General features: G+C 41.3%; 1 protein-coding gene across 3 annotated transcripts in view; it reads right to left on the reverse strand.

Annotated features, from left to right (window-relative positions):
• LOC128666682 (gastrula zinc finger protein XlCGF17.1) overlaps window positions 1-14,741 on the reverse strand; it is a 53,105-nt gene that overhangs the window by 21,228 nt on the left and 17,136 nt on the right. For all 3 annotated transcript variants that reach the window (XM_053721409.1, XM_053721408.1, XM_053721411.1), the window contains one exon: window positions 11,674-11,778. In XM_053721409.1, the coding sequence (XP_053577384.1) occupies window positions 11,674-11,778 (105 nt within the window). The remainder of the gene's footprint in view (window positions 1-11,673; window positions 11,779-14,741) is intronic.

Here is a 14,741-nt window from a genome sequence, read left to right on the forward strand (position 1 = left end):
GAAAACCAACTTCCTTAATCTTTTAGAAAGATAGCAAACAATGCCGTTTGGGGACTTTAAATAAAGCTACAACGACACCTGAATATAAGGCTGATTAGATCAATTTTACTATAAGGTTAGAGCTAGATATTGAAGATATATATTATTTGAAAGGTGAATTGCTGAGTTTTTAATAGTCCTTGTTATTGATTGATAGACTTAATAATATATATGAAAAATGCTGAGAAGTATATAAGGGGTATAGTAGGTTATTTGTCAAAAACTTCCCTTGCCTTTTCATACCATTCATATCTATATCACTAAAACGCTGGCCTAAAGAATTGCTCATTGGCCAAATGACTACATTGTTATTCCGTTTCATTATATCTATGAGTATGTGTACAACATATGTTAATTTCTGAATATAATGTTTGTTACCTTTTTTCTTATTTACAATCGTCAATCTGTCACTATAGTCGGTTGTGATACTAAACCCAAACTTTCTCTTTAAAGATTCAACTTTCTAATTACTTCTATTATCAAATGTTCTTTGTTTTCTTGCTATCTTTATTTAAAAATCAGGAATGTTAAAGTGAAGGTCAATTTCGATTAATTAGTGCCCGGTTTTTAATAATCCTATTAAAAACAAGGGCACTTTAATTCTTCAAAATTGACATTTCACTTGTTTTCTTCAAAAACGTACCTTTCAATCCTGACAGCTGCTGCAGCGCATCCTCCACCCGCCGCAAGCCCTCTTTGCGGGTCCAAAATGAAGAATCTGGCTTCCTCCAATCACGGCGTTGCATCAGGCCATGATTCCCCTGGGGGGGGAAGCCATGATTGGAGGAAGCCGGATTCGTCATTTCTGACGTATGAAGAGGCTTCTGACGGCCGGTGGAAATCACTGGAGCGGCTGTCAGGATTCAAAGATACATTTTTGCAGAAAACGAGTGAAAAGTCAATTTTGATGAATTAAAGTGCCCTTGTTTTTAATAGGATTATTAAAAACCAGGCACTAATTCATCGAAATTGAAATTCACTTTAATCAAAGGTGCCGGCCCATTTTTGGTTCAGAACCTGGGTTATGCTTGCTTATTGGTGGTTAAATGTCAGCCATCAATAAGCAAGCACTATCCATGGTGCTGAACCTGAAATGGGCCGGCTCCTAACCTTTACATTCCTGCTTTTTAAATAAAGATAGCAAGAGAATAAAGAAAAACTGATAATAGGAGTAAATTAGAAAGTTGCTTAAAACTGATGCACTATCTGAATCAAGAAATAAATTGTGGTTAGTATCCCTTTAAGTTTAGATCTTGATTTAATTTTTTTTACCTCCAATAGATAGAAAAAGAAAAAGCAAAAATTAGTTTATATTAGGGTTTTGGATCTATAACCCACAGGACTTTAGTATTTGGACTTTTTGAGTATTTACGAACAGAGAGACACAAAAGAAGGACATTCTATGAACGTCATTGACTGCTAGCATGTGAGATTTATTTGATCTGTAACTCCTGTAATTTGATTGTATTCTGTAAGACTTTTTCCCTGTTTGGCTGATATCTCCTTGTCTGCCCCTCTGACCGACAGAGTACTGCAAGGAGGAACTGGCAGATCAATCAGATCTCAACAAAGAGTAGATCCGCACTTCACTTTCACCACACTCCTCATCAAGAAGACAAAAGAAAATGACAGAGGATGGGAAAACATAATTTATGCTTACCTGATAAATTCCTTTCTTCTGTAGTGTGATCAGTCCACGGGTCATCATTACTTCTGGGATATTACTCCTCCCCAACAGGAAGTGCAAGAGGATTCACCCAGCAGAGCTGCATATAGCTCCTCCCCTCTACGTCACTCCCAGTCATTCGACCAAGGACCAACGAGAAAGGAAAAGCCAAGGGTGAAGTGGTGACTGGAGTATAAATTAAAAAATATTTACCTGCCTTAAAAACAGGGCGGGCCGTGGACTGATCACACTACAGAAGAAAGGAATTTATCAGGTAAGCATAAATTATGTTTTCTTCTGTTAAGTGTGATCAGTCCACGGGTCATCATTACTTCTGGGATACCAATACCAAAGCAAAAGTACACGGATGACGGGAGGGATAGGCAGGCTCTTTATACAGAAGGAACCACTGCCTGAAGAACCTTTCTCCCAAAAATAGCCTCCGATGAAGCAAAAGTGTCAAATTTGTAAAATTTGGAAAAAGTATGAAGCGAAGACCAAGTTGCAGCCTTGCAAATCTGTTCAACAGAGGCCTCATTCTTGAAGGCCCAAGTGGAAGCCACAGCTCTAGTAGAATGAGCTGTAATTCTTTCAGGAGGCTGCTGTCCAGCAGTCTCATAAGCTAAACGAATTATGCTACGAAGCCAAAAAGAAAGAGAGGTAGCGGAAGCTTTTTGACCTCTCCTCTGCCCAGAGTAAATGACAAACAGAGAAGACGTTTGTCGAAATTCCTTAGTTGCCTGTAAGTAAAATTTTAGAGCACGGACTACATCCAGGTTGTGCAGTAGACGTTCCTTCTTTGAAGAAGGAACAACAATCTCTTGATTGATATTCCTGTTAGTAACTACCTTAGGTAAGAACCCAGGTTTAGTACGCAGGACTACCTTATCCGAATGAAAAATCAAATAAGGAGAATCACAATGTAAGGCTGATAATTCAGAGACTCTTCGAGCCGAGGAAATAGCCATTAAAAATAGAACTTTCCAAGATAACAACTTTATATCAATGGAATGAAGGGGTTCAAACGGAACGCCCTGTAAAACATTAAGAACAAGGTTTAAACTCCATGGTGGAGCAACAGTTTTAAACACAGGCTTAATTCTGGCCAAAGCCTGACAAAAAGCCTGGACGTCAGGAACTTCTGACAGACGTTTGTGTAACAGAATGGACAGAGCTGAGATCTGTCCCTTTAATGAACTAGCAGATAAACCCTTTTCTAAACCTTCTTGTAGAAAAGACAATATCCTAGGAATCCTAACCTTACTCCAAGAGTAACCTTTGGATTCACACCAATATAGGTATTTACGCCATATCTTATGGTAAATCTTTCTGGTAACAGGTTTCCTAGCCTGTATTAAGGTATCAATAACTGACTCAGAAAATCCACGTCTTGATAAAATCAAGCGTTCAATTTCCAAGCAGTCAGCTTCAGAGAAGTTAGATTTTGATGTTTGAAGGGACCCTGTATCAGAAGGTCCTGTTTCAGAGGTAGAGACCAAGGTGGACAGGATGACATGTCCACCAGGTCTGCATACCAAGTCCTGCGTGGCCATGCAGGTGCTATTAGAATCACTGATGCTCTCTCTTGTTTGATTCTGGCAATCAATCGAGGAAGCAACGGGAAGGGTGGAAACACGTAAGCCATCCTGAAGTCCCAAGGTGCTGTCAGAGCATCTATCAGGACTGCTCCTGGATCCCTGGATCTGGACCCGTAACGAGGAAGCTTGGCGTTCTGTCGAGACGCCATGAGATCTATCTCTGGTTTGCCCCAACGTCGAAGTATTTGGGCAAAGACCTCCGGATGAAGTTCCCACTCCCCCGGATGAAAAGTCTGACGACTTAAGAAATCCGCCTCCCAGATCTCCACTCCCGGGATGTGGATTGCTGACAGGTGGCAAGAGTGAGACTCTGCCCAGCGAATTATCTTTGATACTTCCATCATAGCTAGGGAGCTTCTTGTCCCTCCCTGATGGTTGATGTAAGCTACAGTCGTGATGTTGTCCGACTGAAACCTGATGAACCCCCGAGTTGTCAACTGGGGCCAAGCCAGGAGGGCATTGAGAACTGCTCTCAATTCCAGAATGTTTATTGGCAGGAGACTCTCCTCCTGACTCCATTGTCCCTGAGCCTTCAGAGAATTCCAGACGGCACCCCAACCTAGAAGGCTGGCGTCTGTTGTTACAATTGTCCAGTCTGGTCTGCTGAATGGCATCCCCCTGGACAGATGTGGCAGAGAAAGCCACCATAGAAGAGAATTTCTGGTCTCTTGATCCAGATTCAGAGAAGGGGATAAGTCTGAGTAATCCCCATTCCACTGACTTAGCATGCACAGTTGCAGTGGTCTGAGGTGTAAGCGTGCAAAGGGTACTATGTCCATTGCCGCTACCATTAAGCCGATTACCTCCATGCATTGAGCCACTGACGGGTGTTGAATGGAATGAAGGGTGCGGCAAGCACTTTGAAGTCTTGTTAGCCTGTCCTCTGTCAGGTAAATCTTCATTTCTACAGAATCTATAAGAGTCCCCAGGAAGGGAACTCTTGTGAGTGGAACGAGTGAACTTTTCTTTTCGTTCACCTTCCATCCATGTGACCTTAGAAATGCCAGCACTAACTCTGTATGAGACTTGGCAGTTTGAAAGCTTGAAGCTTGTATCAGAATGTCATCTAGGTATGGAGCTACCGAGATTCCCCGCGGTCTTAGTACCGCCAGAAGAGCACCCAGGACCTTTGTGAAGATTCTTGGAGCTGTAGCCAATCCGAATGGAAGAGCCACAAACTGGTAATGCCTGTCTAGGAAGGCAAACCTTAGGTACCGATAATGATCTTTGTGAATCGGTATGTGAAGGTAAGCATCTTTTAAATCTACAGTGGTCATGTATTGACCCTCTTGGATCATAGGTAAAATTGTCCGAATAGTCTCCATCTTGAACGATGGAACTCTTAGGAATTTGTTTAGGATCTTTAAGTCCAGGATTGGTCTGAAAGTTCCCTCTTTTTTGGGAACCACAAACAGATTTGAGTAAAACCCCTGTCCCTGTTCCGATCGTGGAACTGGATGGATTACTCCCATTAACAAGAGCTCTTGTACGCAGCTTAGAAACGCCTCTTTCTTTGTCTGGATTGTTGACAATCTTGACAGATGAAATCTCTCTCTTGGAGGAGAGTATTTGAAGTCCAGAAGGTATCCCTGAGATATTATCTCTAGCGCCCAGGGATCCTGAACATCTCTTGCCCAAGCCTGGGCGAAGAGAGAAAGTCTGCCCCCCACTAGATCCGATCCCGGATCGGGGGCCCTCAATTCATGCTGTTTTAGGGGCAGCAGCAGGTTTCCTAGTCTGCTTGCCCTTGTTCCAGGACTGGTTAGGTTTCCAGCCTTGTCTGTAGCGAGCAACAGCTCCTTCCTGTTTTGGTGCAGAGGAAGTTGATGCTGCTCCTGCTTTGAAATTACGAAAGGAACGAAAATTAGACTGTCTAGTCTTGGCTTTGGCTTTGTCCTGAGGCAGGGCATGGCCTTTACCTCCTGTAATGTCAGCGATAATCTCTTTCAACCCGGGCCCGAATAAGGTCTGCCCTTTGAAAGGTATATTAAGCAATTTAGACTTAGAAGTAACATCAGCTGACCAGGATTTTAGCCACAGCGCCCTGCGTGCCTGAATGGCGAATCCTGAATTCTTCGCCGTAAGTTTAGTAAGATGTACTACGGCCTCCGAAATGAATGAATTAGATAGTTTAAGGACTCTAAGCCTGTCCGTAATGTCGTCCAGAGTAGCTGAACCAATGTTCTCTTCCAGAGACTCAATCCAGAATGCCGCTGCAGCCGTGATCGGCGCAATGCATGCAAGGGGTTGCAATATAAAACCTTGTTGAACAAACATTTTCTTAAGGTAACCCTCTAACTTTTTATCCATTGGATCTGAAAAAGCACAGCTATCCTCCACCGGGATAGTGGTACGCTTAGCTAAGGTAGAAACTGCTCCCTCCACCTTAGGGACCGTTTGCCATAAGTCCCTTGTGGTGGCGTCTATTGGAAACATTTTTCTAAATATCGGAGGGGGTGAGAACGGCACACCGGGTCTATCCCACTCCTTAGTAACAATTTCAGTAAGTCTCTTAGGTATAGGAAAAACCTCAGTACTCGTCGGTACCGCAAAATATTTATCCAACCTACACATTTTCTCTGGTATTGCAACTGTGTTACAATCATTCAGAGCCGCTAACACCTCCCCTAGTAATACACGGAGGTTTTCCAGTTTAAATTTAAAATTTGAAATATCTGAATCCAGTCTGTTTGGATCAGAACCGTCACCCACAGAATGAAGTTCTCCGTCCTCATGTTCTGCCACCTGTGACGCAGTGTCTGACATGGCCCTAATATTATCAGCGCACTCTGTTCTCACCCCAGAGTGATCACGCTTACCTCTTAGTTCTGGTAATTTAGCCAAAACCTCAGTCATAACAGTAGCCATATCCTGTAATGTGATTTGTAATGGCCGCCCAGATGTACTCGGCGCTACAATATCACGCACCTCCCTCTGAGCGGGAGATGTAGGTACTGACACGTGAGGCGAGTTAGTCGGCATAACTCTCCCCTCGTTGTTTGGTGAAATTTGTTCAATTTGTACAGATTGACTTTTATTTAAAGTAGCATCAATACAGTTAGTACATAAATTTCTATTGGGCTCCACTTTGGCATTGCAACAAATGACACAGGTATCATCCTCTGAATCAGACATGTTTAACACACTAGCAAATAAACTTGCAACTTGGAAATACAATTCAATTAGAATAATATTAAAACGTACTGTGCCTTTAAGAAGCACAGAAGATCTATGACAGTTGAAAATTAATAAATTGAAACAGTTATAGCCTCAATCCTTGTAAACAACCCAACTTTAGCAAAGGTTTAATCCCATTAGCAAAGATAACAAATTCTGAAAGCAGGAAACAAATTACAGAATAAACGTTTTTTATCTCAGTCAAACTATAATTCTCACAGCTCTGCTGAGAGAAATTACCTCCCTCAAAATAAGTTTTGAAGACCCCTGAGCTCTGTAGAGATGAACCGGATCATGCAGGGAATACAATGAGTTGCTGACTGAAATATTTGATGCATAGTAAAAGCGCCAAAAAACGGCCCCTCCCCCTCACACACAGCAGTGAGGGAGAACAGAAACTGTCAGAAAAACAGATTAAGCAACTGCCAAGTGGAAAAATAGTGCCCAAACATTTATTCACACAGTACCTCAGCAAATGAAAACGATTTTACATTCCAGCAAAAACGTTAAACATAATCTCTAGTTATTAAACAGCTTTATGTATTTCTTACAGTGTAATTCTAGTGAAGTACCATTCCCCAGAATACTGAAGTGTAAAGTATACATACATGACATTATATCGGTATGGCAGGATTTTCTCATCAATTCCATTGTCAGAAATAAAAACTGCTACATACCTCTATGCAGATTCATCTGCCCGCTGTCCCCTAATCTGAAGTTTACCTCACTCCTCAGATGGCCGAGAACAGCAATATGATCTTAACTACTCCGGCTAAAATCATAGCAAAACTCTGGTAGATTCTTCTTCAAACTCTGCCAGAGAGGTAATAACACACTCCGGTGCTATTTTAAAATAACAAACTTTTGATTGAAGATATAAAACTAAGTATAATCACCATAGTCCTCTCACACATCCTATCTAGTCGTTGGGTGCAAGAGAATGACTGGGAGTGACGTAGAGGGGAGGAGCTATATGCAGCTCTGCTGGGTGAATCCTCTTGCACTTCCTGTTGGGGAGGAGTAATATCCCAGAAGTAATGATGACCCGTGGACTGATCACACTTAACAGAAGAAATGGGAGGTATTTAAAGCACTAGTTTGTTGGAGTATCTTTAGCCTCCACCTAGTGGTCTGGAGGGGATCTACAAGTAATGACTTGTGGACTTTCCCCATCTGATGAAAGAAATATACAGAGTTCATCTTAGACAATGGCTAATTGGAGAATATTTATCTTCTTATATATACGGAACCTGTTTTCATCTAGTGTTGAAATATTATACATTTCCTACTGTTTACTTACTAAAGAAAAAATAAAAAAAGGTTCACCATCTGAGATCCAAGAGAGGTCTCCTCTTATTTGAGACCACCTTCTGTAAATTGTTCATAGCATTAAGAGGTCCATAAGTGGCCTCATATACTGGTTAGAAGATATACAGTTATATGGGCAAGAGACAAATATATTTGTGCTCTTAGAATTTGTCATATATTTTTATAATCTATGTTTACTGTTCATATTGGCTGTATATATGCCACAAATTAACCTTGTATTTTTCCGGTGATATATATTTCTATGTATGCCTTACACTGATATTTAAAATTATATATATATATATATATATAAAAGAACATAGGTTTAAGTAAACATATTGGATTATATACATTTGTTCAATATATCACTTAGAGCATTTTCTTTTTGCAGTTATGTGCCTTTAACATGTACTAATCACCTTTAGCCATATTTATAGGAACTTCCTCCCTCAGACACTACATATGTGTACATTCATCTGTAATAGGTGTCCCTCAGACACAACATATGTGCACATTCATCTGTAATAGGTGTCCCTCAGACACAACATATGTGCAAATTCCTCTGTAATAGGTGTCCCTCAGACACAACATATGAGCAAATTCATCTGTAATAGGTGTCCCTCAGACACAACATAGGTCCACATTCATCTGTAATAAGTGTCCCTCAGACACAACATATGTGCACATTCATCTGTAATAAGTGTCCCTCAGACACAACATATGTGTACATTCATCTGTAATAAGTGTCCCGCAGACACAACATATGTGTACATTCATCTGTAATAAGTGTCCCTCAGACACAACATATGTGTACATTCATCTGTAATAAGTGTCCCTCAGACACAACATATGTGTACATTCATCTGTAATACGTGTCCCTCAGACACAACATATGTGTACATTCATCTGTAATACGTATCCCTCAGACACAACATATGTGTACATTCATCTGTAATAAGTGTCCCTCAGACACAACATATGTGTACATTCATCTGTAATACGTGTCCCTCAGACACAACATATGTGTACATTCATCTGTAATAAGTGTACCTCAGACACAACATATGTGTACATTCATCTGTAATAAGTGTCCCTCAGACACAACATATGTGTACATTCATCTGTAATACGTGTCCCTCAGACACAACATATGTGTACATTCATCTGTAATACGTGTCCCTCAGGCACAACATATGTGCACATTCATTTATAATAAGTGTCCCTCAGACACAACATATGTGTACATTCATCTGTAATACGTGTCCCTCAGACACAACATATGTGTACATTCATCTGTAATAAGTGTCCCTCAGACACAACATATGTGTACATTCATCTGTAATAAGTGTCCCTCAGACACAACATATGTGTACATTCATCTGTAATACGTGTCCCTCAGACACAACATATGTGTACATTCATCTGTAATACGTGTCCCTCAGACACAACATATGTGTACATTCATCTGTAATACGTGTCCCTCAGACACAACATATGTGTACATTCATCTGTAATAAGTGTCCCTCAGACACAACATATGTGTACATTCATCTGTAATAAGTGTCCCTCAGACACACCATATGTGTACATTCACCTGTAATAAGTGTCCCTCAGACACAACATATGTGTACATTAATCTGTAATAAGTGTCCCTCAGACACAACGTATGTGTACATTCATCTGTAATAAGTGTCCCTCAGACACCACACAAGTGCACATTCATCTGTAATAAGTGTCCCTCAGACACAACGTATGTGCACATTCATCTGTAATAAGTGTCCCTCAGACAAAACATATGTTTACATTCATCTGTAATAGGTGTCCCTCAGACAAAACATATGTTTACATTCATCTGTAATAGGTGTCCCTCAGACACAAGGTATGTGCAAATTAATCTGTAATACGTGTCCCTCAGACACAACATATGTGCACATTCATCTGTAATAAGTGTCCCTCAGACACAACATATGTGTACATTCACCTGTAATAGGTGTCACTCAGACAAAACATATGTGTACATTCATCTGTAATAAGTGTCCCTCAGACACAACATATGTGTACATTCATCTGTAATACGTGTCCCTCAGACACCACACAAGTGCACATTCATCTGTAATAAGTGTCCCTCAGACACAACGTATGTGTACATTCATCTGTAATAAGTGTCCCTCAGACACCACACAAGTGCACATTCATCTGTAATACGTGTCCCTCAGACACAACATATGTGCACATTCATCTGTAATACGTGTCCCTCAGACACAACGTATGTGCACATTCATCTGTAATACGTGTCCCTCAGACACAACGTATGTGCACATTCATCTGTAATACGTGTCCCTCAGACACAACGTATGTGCACATTCATCAGTAATACGTGTCCCTCAGACACAACGTATGTGTACATTCATCTGTAATATGTGTCCCTAATACGTGTCCCTCAGACACAACGTATGTGTACATTCATCTGTAATAGGTGTCCCTCAGACAGAACATATGTGCACATTCATCTGTAATAAGTGTCCCTCAGACACAACATATGTGCACATTCATCTGTAATACGTGTCCCTCAGACACAAAATATGTGCACATTCTTCTGTAATACGTGTCCCTCAGACACAACATATGTGCACATTCATCTGTAATAAGTGTCCCTCAGACACAACATATGTGTACATTCATCTGTAATATGTGTCCCTCAGACACAACATATGTGCACATTCATCTGTAATAAGTGTCCCTCAGACACAACATATGTGTACATTCATCTGTAATAAGTGTCCCTCAGACACAACATATGTGTACATTCATCTGTAATAGGTGTCCCTCAGACACAACATATGTGTACATTCATCTGTAATAAGTGTCCCTCAGACACAACATATGTGCACATTCATCTGTAATAAGTGTCCCTCAGACAAAACATATGTGTACATTCATCTGTAATAAGTGTCCCTCAGACACAACATATGTGTACATTCATCTGTAATAGGTGTCCCTCAGACACAACATATGTGTACATTCATCTGTGATAGGTGTTCCACAGACACAACATATATGCAAATTCATCTGTAATACGTGTCCCTCAGACACAACGTATGTGCACATTCATCTGTAATACGTGTCCCTCAGACACAACATGTGTGCACATTCATCTATAATACGTGTCCCTCAGACACAACATATGTGCACATTCATCTGTAATAAGTGTCCCTCAGACACAACATATGTGTACATTCATCTGTAATAAGCGTCCCTCAGATACAACATATGTGCACATTCATCTGTAATAAGTGTCCCTCAGACACAACATATGTGCACATTCATCTGTAATAAGTGTCCCTCAGACACAACATATGTGTACATTCATCTGTAATAAGTGTCCCTCAGACACAACATATGTGCACATTCATCTGTAATAGGTGTCCCTCAGACACAACATATGTGCACATTCATCTGTAATAAGTGTCCCTCAGACACAACATATGTGTACATTCATCTGTAATAAGTGTCCCTCAGATACAACATATGTGCACATTCATCTGTAATAAGTGTCCCTCAGACACAACATATGTGCACATTCATCTGTAATAAGTGTCCCTCAGACACAACATATGTGTACATTCATCTGTAATAAGTGTCCCTCAGACACAACATATGTGCACATTCATCTGTAATACGTGTCCCTCAGACACAACGTATGTGCACATTCATCTGTAATAGGTGTCCCTCAGACACAACATATGTGCACATTCATCTGTGATACATGTCCCTCAGACACCACGCAAGTGCACACTCACCTGTAACCTGCATCCCTCGGACACAACACACGTGCACACTCATCTGTAACCCTGCATCGATCAGACACAACACACAAGCACTCACCTGGGCTGATACTGCCACTGGTTTCCTCATCCGGGGTTCCCTGTTGACGCCTCACACACAAATCTTCTGTTATCTCAACTTTCACTATATCAGCTTTATCTTCATCTGCACAAATAAAGCAGATTCAGTTTTTATATCATATGACCTACTGTTTATATCACATGATCTAGTGTTTATATCACATGATCTAGTGTTGATATCACATGATCTAGTGTTGATATCACATGATCTAGTGTTTATAACTTTACCATAAAACAGTGGAGTCTTGTAATAAGGTAACATAATAAATCAGTATGTGTTTTTTTTAATGCATTTAAAATGCCCCTTTTGCTTTTCCATAAATATTGTGCTACTGAAGATCCTACACTAACCAGATGTTAAAAGAAAAATTCTGTAAACTGCAAATGCTGCAAATTAAAAATTGTATCGGGGAAATCTACAGCATTTAGATAACTGAAGTTACAGATTCTGCTTTTTGTTACACAAAACCAAGAGGTGTCCATTTAACACAGATTACAGTTGGTAAAAACATAATTTATGCTTACCTGATAAATTCCTTTCTTCTGTAGTGTGATCAGTCCACGGGTCATCATTACTTCTGGGATATTACTCCTCCCCAACAGGAAGTGCAAGAGGATTCACCCAGCAGAGCTGCATATAGCTCCTCCCCTCTACGTCACTCCCAGTCATTCGACCAAGGACCAACGAGAAAGGAAAAGCCAAGGGTGAAGTGGTGACTGGAGTATAAATTAAAAAATATTTACCTGCCTTAAAAACAGGGCGGGCCGTGGACTGATCACACTACAGAAGAAAGGAATTTATCAGGTAAGCATAAATTATGTTTTCTTCTGTTAAGTGTGATCAGTCCACGGGTCATCATTACTTCTGGGATACCAATACCAAAGCAAAAGTACACGGATGACGGGAGGGATAGGCAGGCTCTTTATACAGAAGGAACCACTGCCTGAAGAACCTTTCTCCCAAAAATAGCCTCCGATGAAGCAAAAGTGTCAAATTTGTAAAATTTGGAAAAAGTATGAAGCGAAGACCAAGTTGCAGCCTTGCAAATCTGTTCAACAGAGGCCTCATTCTTGAAGGCCCAAACTTTTTGACCTCTCCTCTGCCCAGAGTAAATGACAAACAGAGAAGACGTTTGTCGAAATTCCTTAGTTGCCTGTAAGTAAAATTTTAGAGCACGGACTACATCCAGGTTGTGCAGTAGACGTTCCTTCTTTGAAGAAGGATTTGGGCATAAAGAAGGAACAACAATCTCTTGATTGATATTCCTGTTAGTAACTACCTTAGGTAAGAACCCAGGTTTAGTACGCAGGACTACCTTATCCGAATGAAAAATCAAATAAGGAGAATCACAATGTAAGGCTGATAATTCAGAGACTCTTCGAGCCGAGGAAATAGCCATTAAAAATAGAACTTTCCAAGATAACAACTTTATATCAATGGAATGAAGGGGTTCAAACGGAACGCCCTGTAAAACATTAAGAACAAGGTTTAAACTCCATGGTGGAGCAACAGTTTTAAACACAGGCTTAATCCTGGCCAAAGCCTGACAAAAAGCCTGGACGTCAGGAACTTCTGACAGACGTTTGTGTAACAGAATGGACAGAGCTGAGATCTGTCCCTTTAATGAACTAGCAGATAAACCCTTTTCTAAACCTTCTTGTAGAAAAGACAATATCCTAGGAATCCTAACCTTACTCCAAGAGTAACCTTTGGATTCACACCAATATAGGTATTTACGCCATATCTTATGGTAAATCTTTCTGGTAACAGGTTTCCTAGCCTGTATTAAGGTATCAATAACTGACTCAGAAAACCCACGTCTTGATAAAATCAAGCGTTCAATTTCCAAGCAGTCAGCTTCAGAGAAGTTAGATTTTGATGTTTGAAGGGACCCTGTATCAGAAGGTCCTGTTTCAGAGGTAGAGACCAAGGTGGACAGGATGACATGTCCACCAGGTCTGCATACCAAGTCCTGCGTGGCCACGCAGGTGCTATTAGAATCACTGATGCTCTCTCTTGTTTGATTCTGGCAATCAATCGAGGAAGCAACGGGAAGGGTGGAAACACGTAAGCCATCCTGAAGTCCCAAGGTGCTGTCAGAGCATCTATCAGGACTGCTCCTGAATCCCTGGATCTGGACCCGTAACGAGGAAGCTTGGCGTTCTGTCGAGACGCCATGAGATCTATCTCTGGTTTGCCCCAACGTCGAAGTATTTGGGCAAAGACCTCCGGATGAAGTTCCCACTCCCCCGGATGAAAAGTCTGACGACTTAAGAAATCCGCCTCCCAGTTCTCCACTCCCGGGATGTGGATTGCTGACTGGTGGCAAGAGTGAGACTCTGCCCAGCGAATTATCTTTGATACTTCCATCATAGCTAGGGAGCTTCTTGTCCCTCCCTGATGGTTGATGTAAGCTACAGTCGTGATGTTGTCCGACTGAAACCTGATGAACCCCCGAGTTGTCAACTGGGGCCAAGCCAGGAGGGCATTGAGAACTGCTCTCAATTCCAGAATGTTTATTGGCAGGAGACTCTCCTCCTGACTCCATTGTCCCTGAGCCTTCAGAGAATTCCAGACGGCACCCCAACCTAGAAGGCTGGCGTCTGTTGTTACAATTGTCCAGTCTGGTCTGCTGAATGGCATCCCCCTGGACAGATGTGGCCGAGAAAGCCACCATAGAAGAGAATTTCTGGTCTCTTGATCCAGATTCAGAGAAGGGGATAAGTCTGAGTAATCCCCATTCCACTGACTTAGCATGCACAGTTGCAGTGGTCTGAGGTGTAAGCGTGCAAAGGGTACTAAGTCCATTGCCGCTACCATTAAGCCGATTACCTCCATGCATTGAGCCACTGACGGGTGTTGAATGGAATGAAGGGTGCGGCAAGCACTTTGAAGTCTTGTTAGCCTGTCCTCTGTCAGGTAAATCTTCATTTCTACAGAATCTATAAGAGTCCCCAGGAAGGGAACTCTTGTGAGTGGAACGAGTGAACTTTTCTTTTCGTTCACCTTCCATCCATGTGACCTTAGAAATGCCAGAACTAACTCTG

The sequence above is a fragment of the Bombina bombina genome, chromosome 7, assembly GCF_027579735.1.
Source record: "Bombina bombina isolate aBomBom1 chromosome 7, aBomBom1.pri, whole genome shotgun sequence".
Taxonomy (NCBI): domain Eukaryota; kingdom Metazoa; phylum Chordata; class Amphibia; order Anura; family Bombinatoridae; genus Bombina; species Bombina bombina.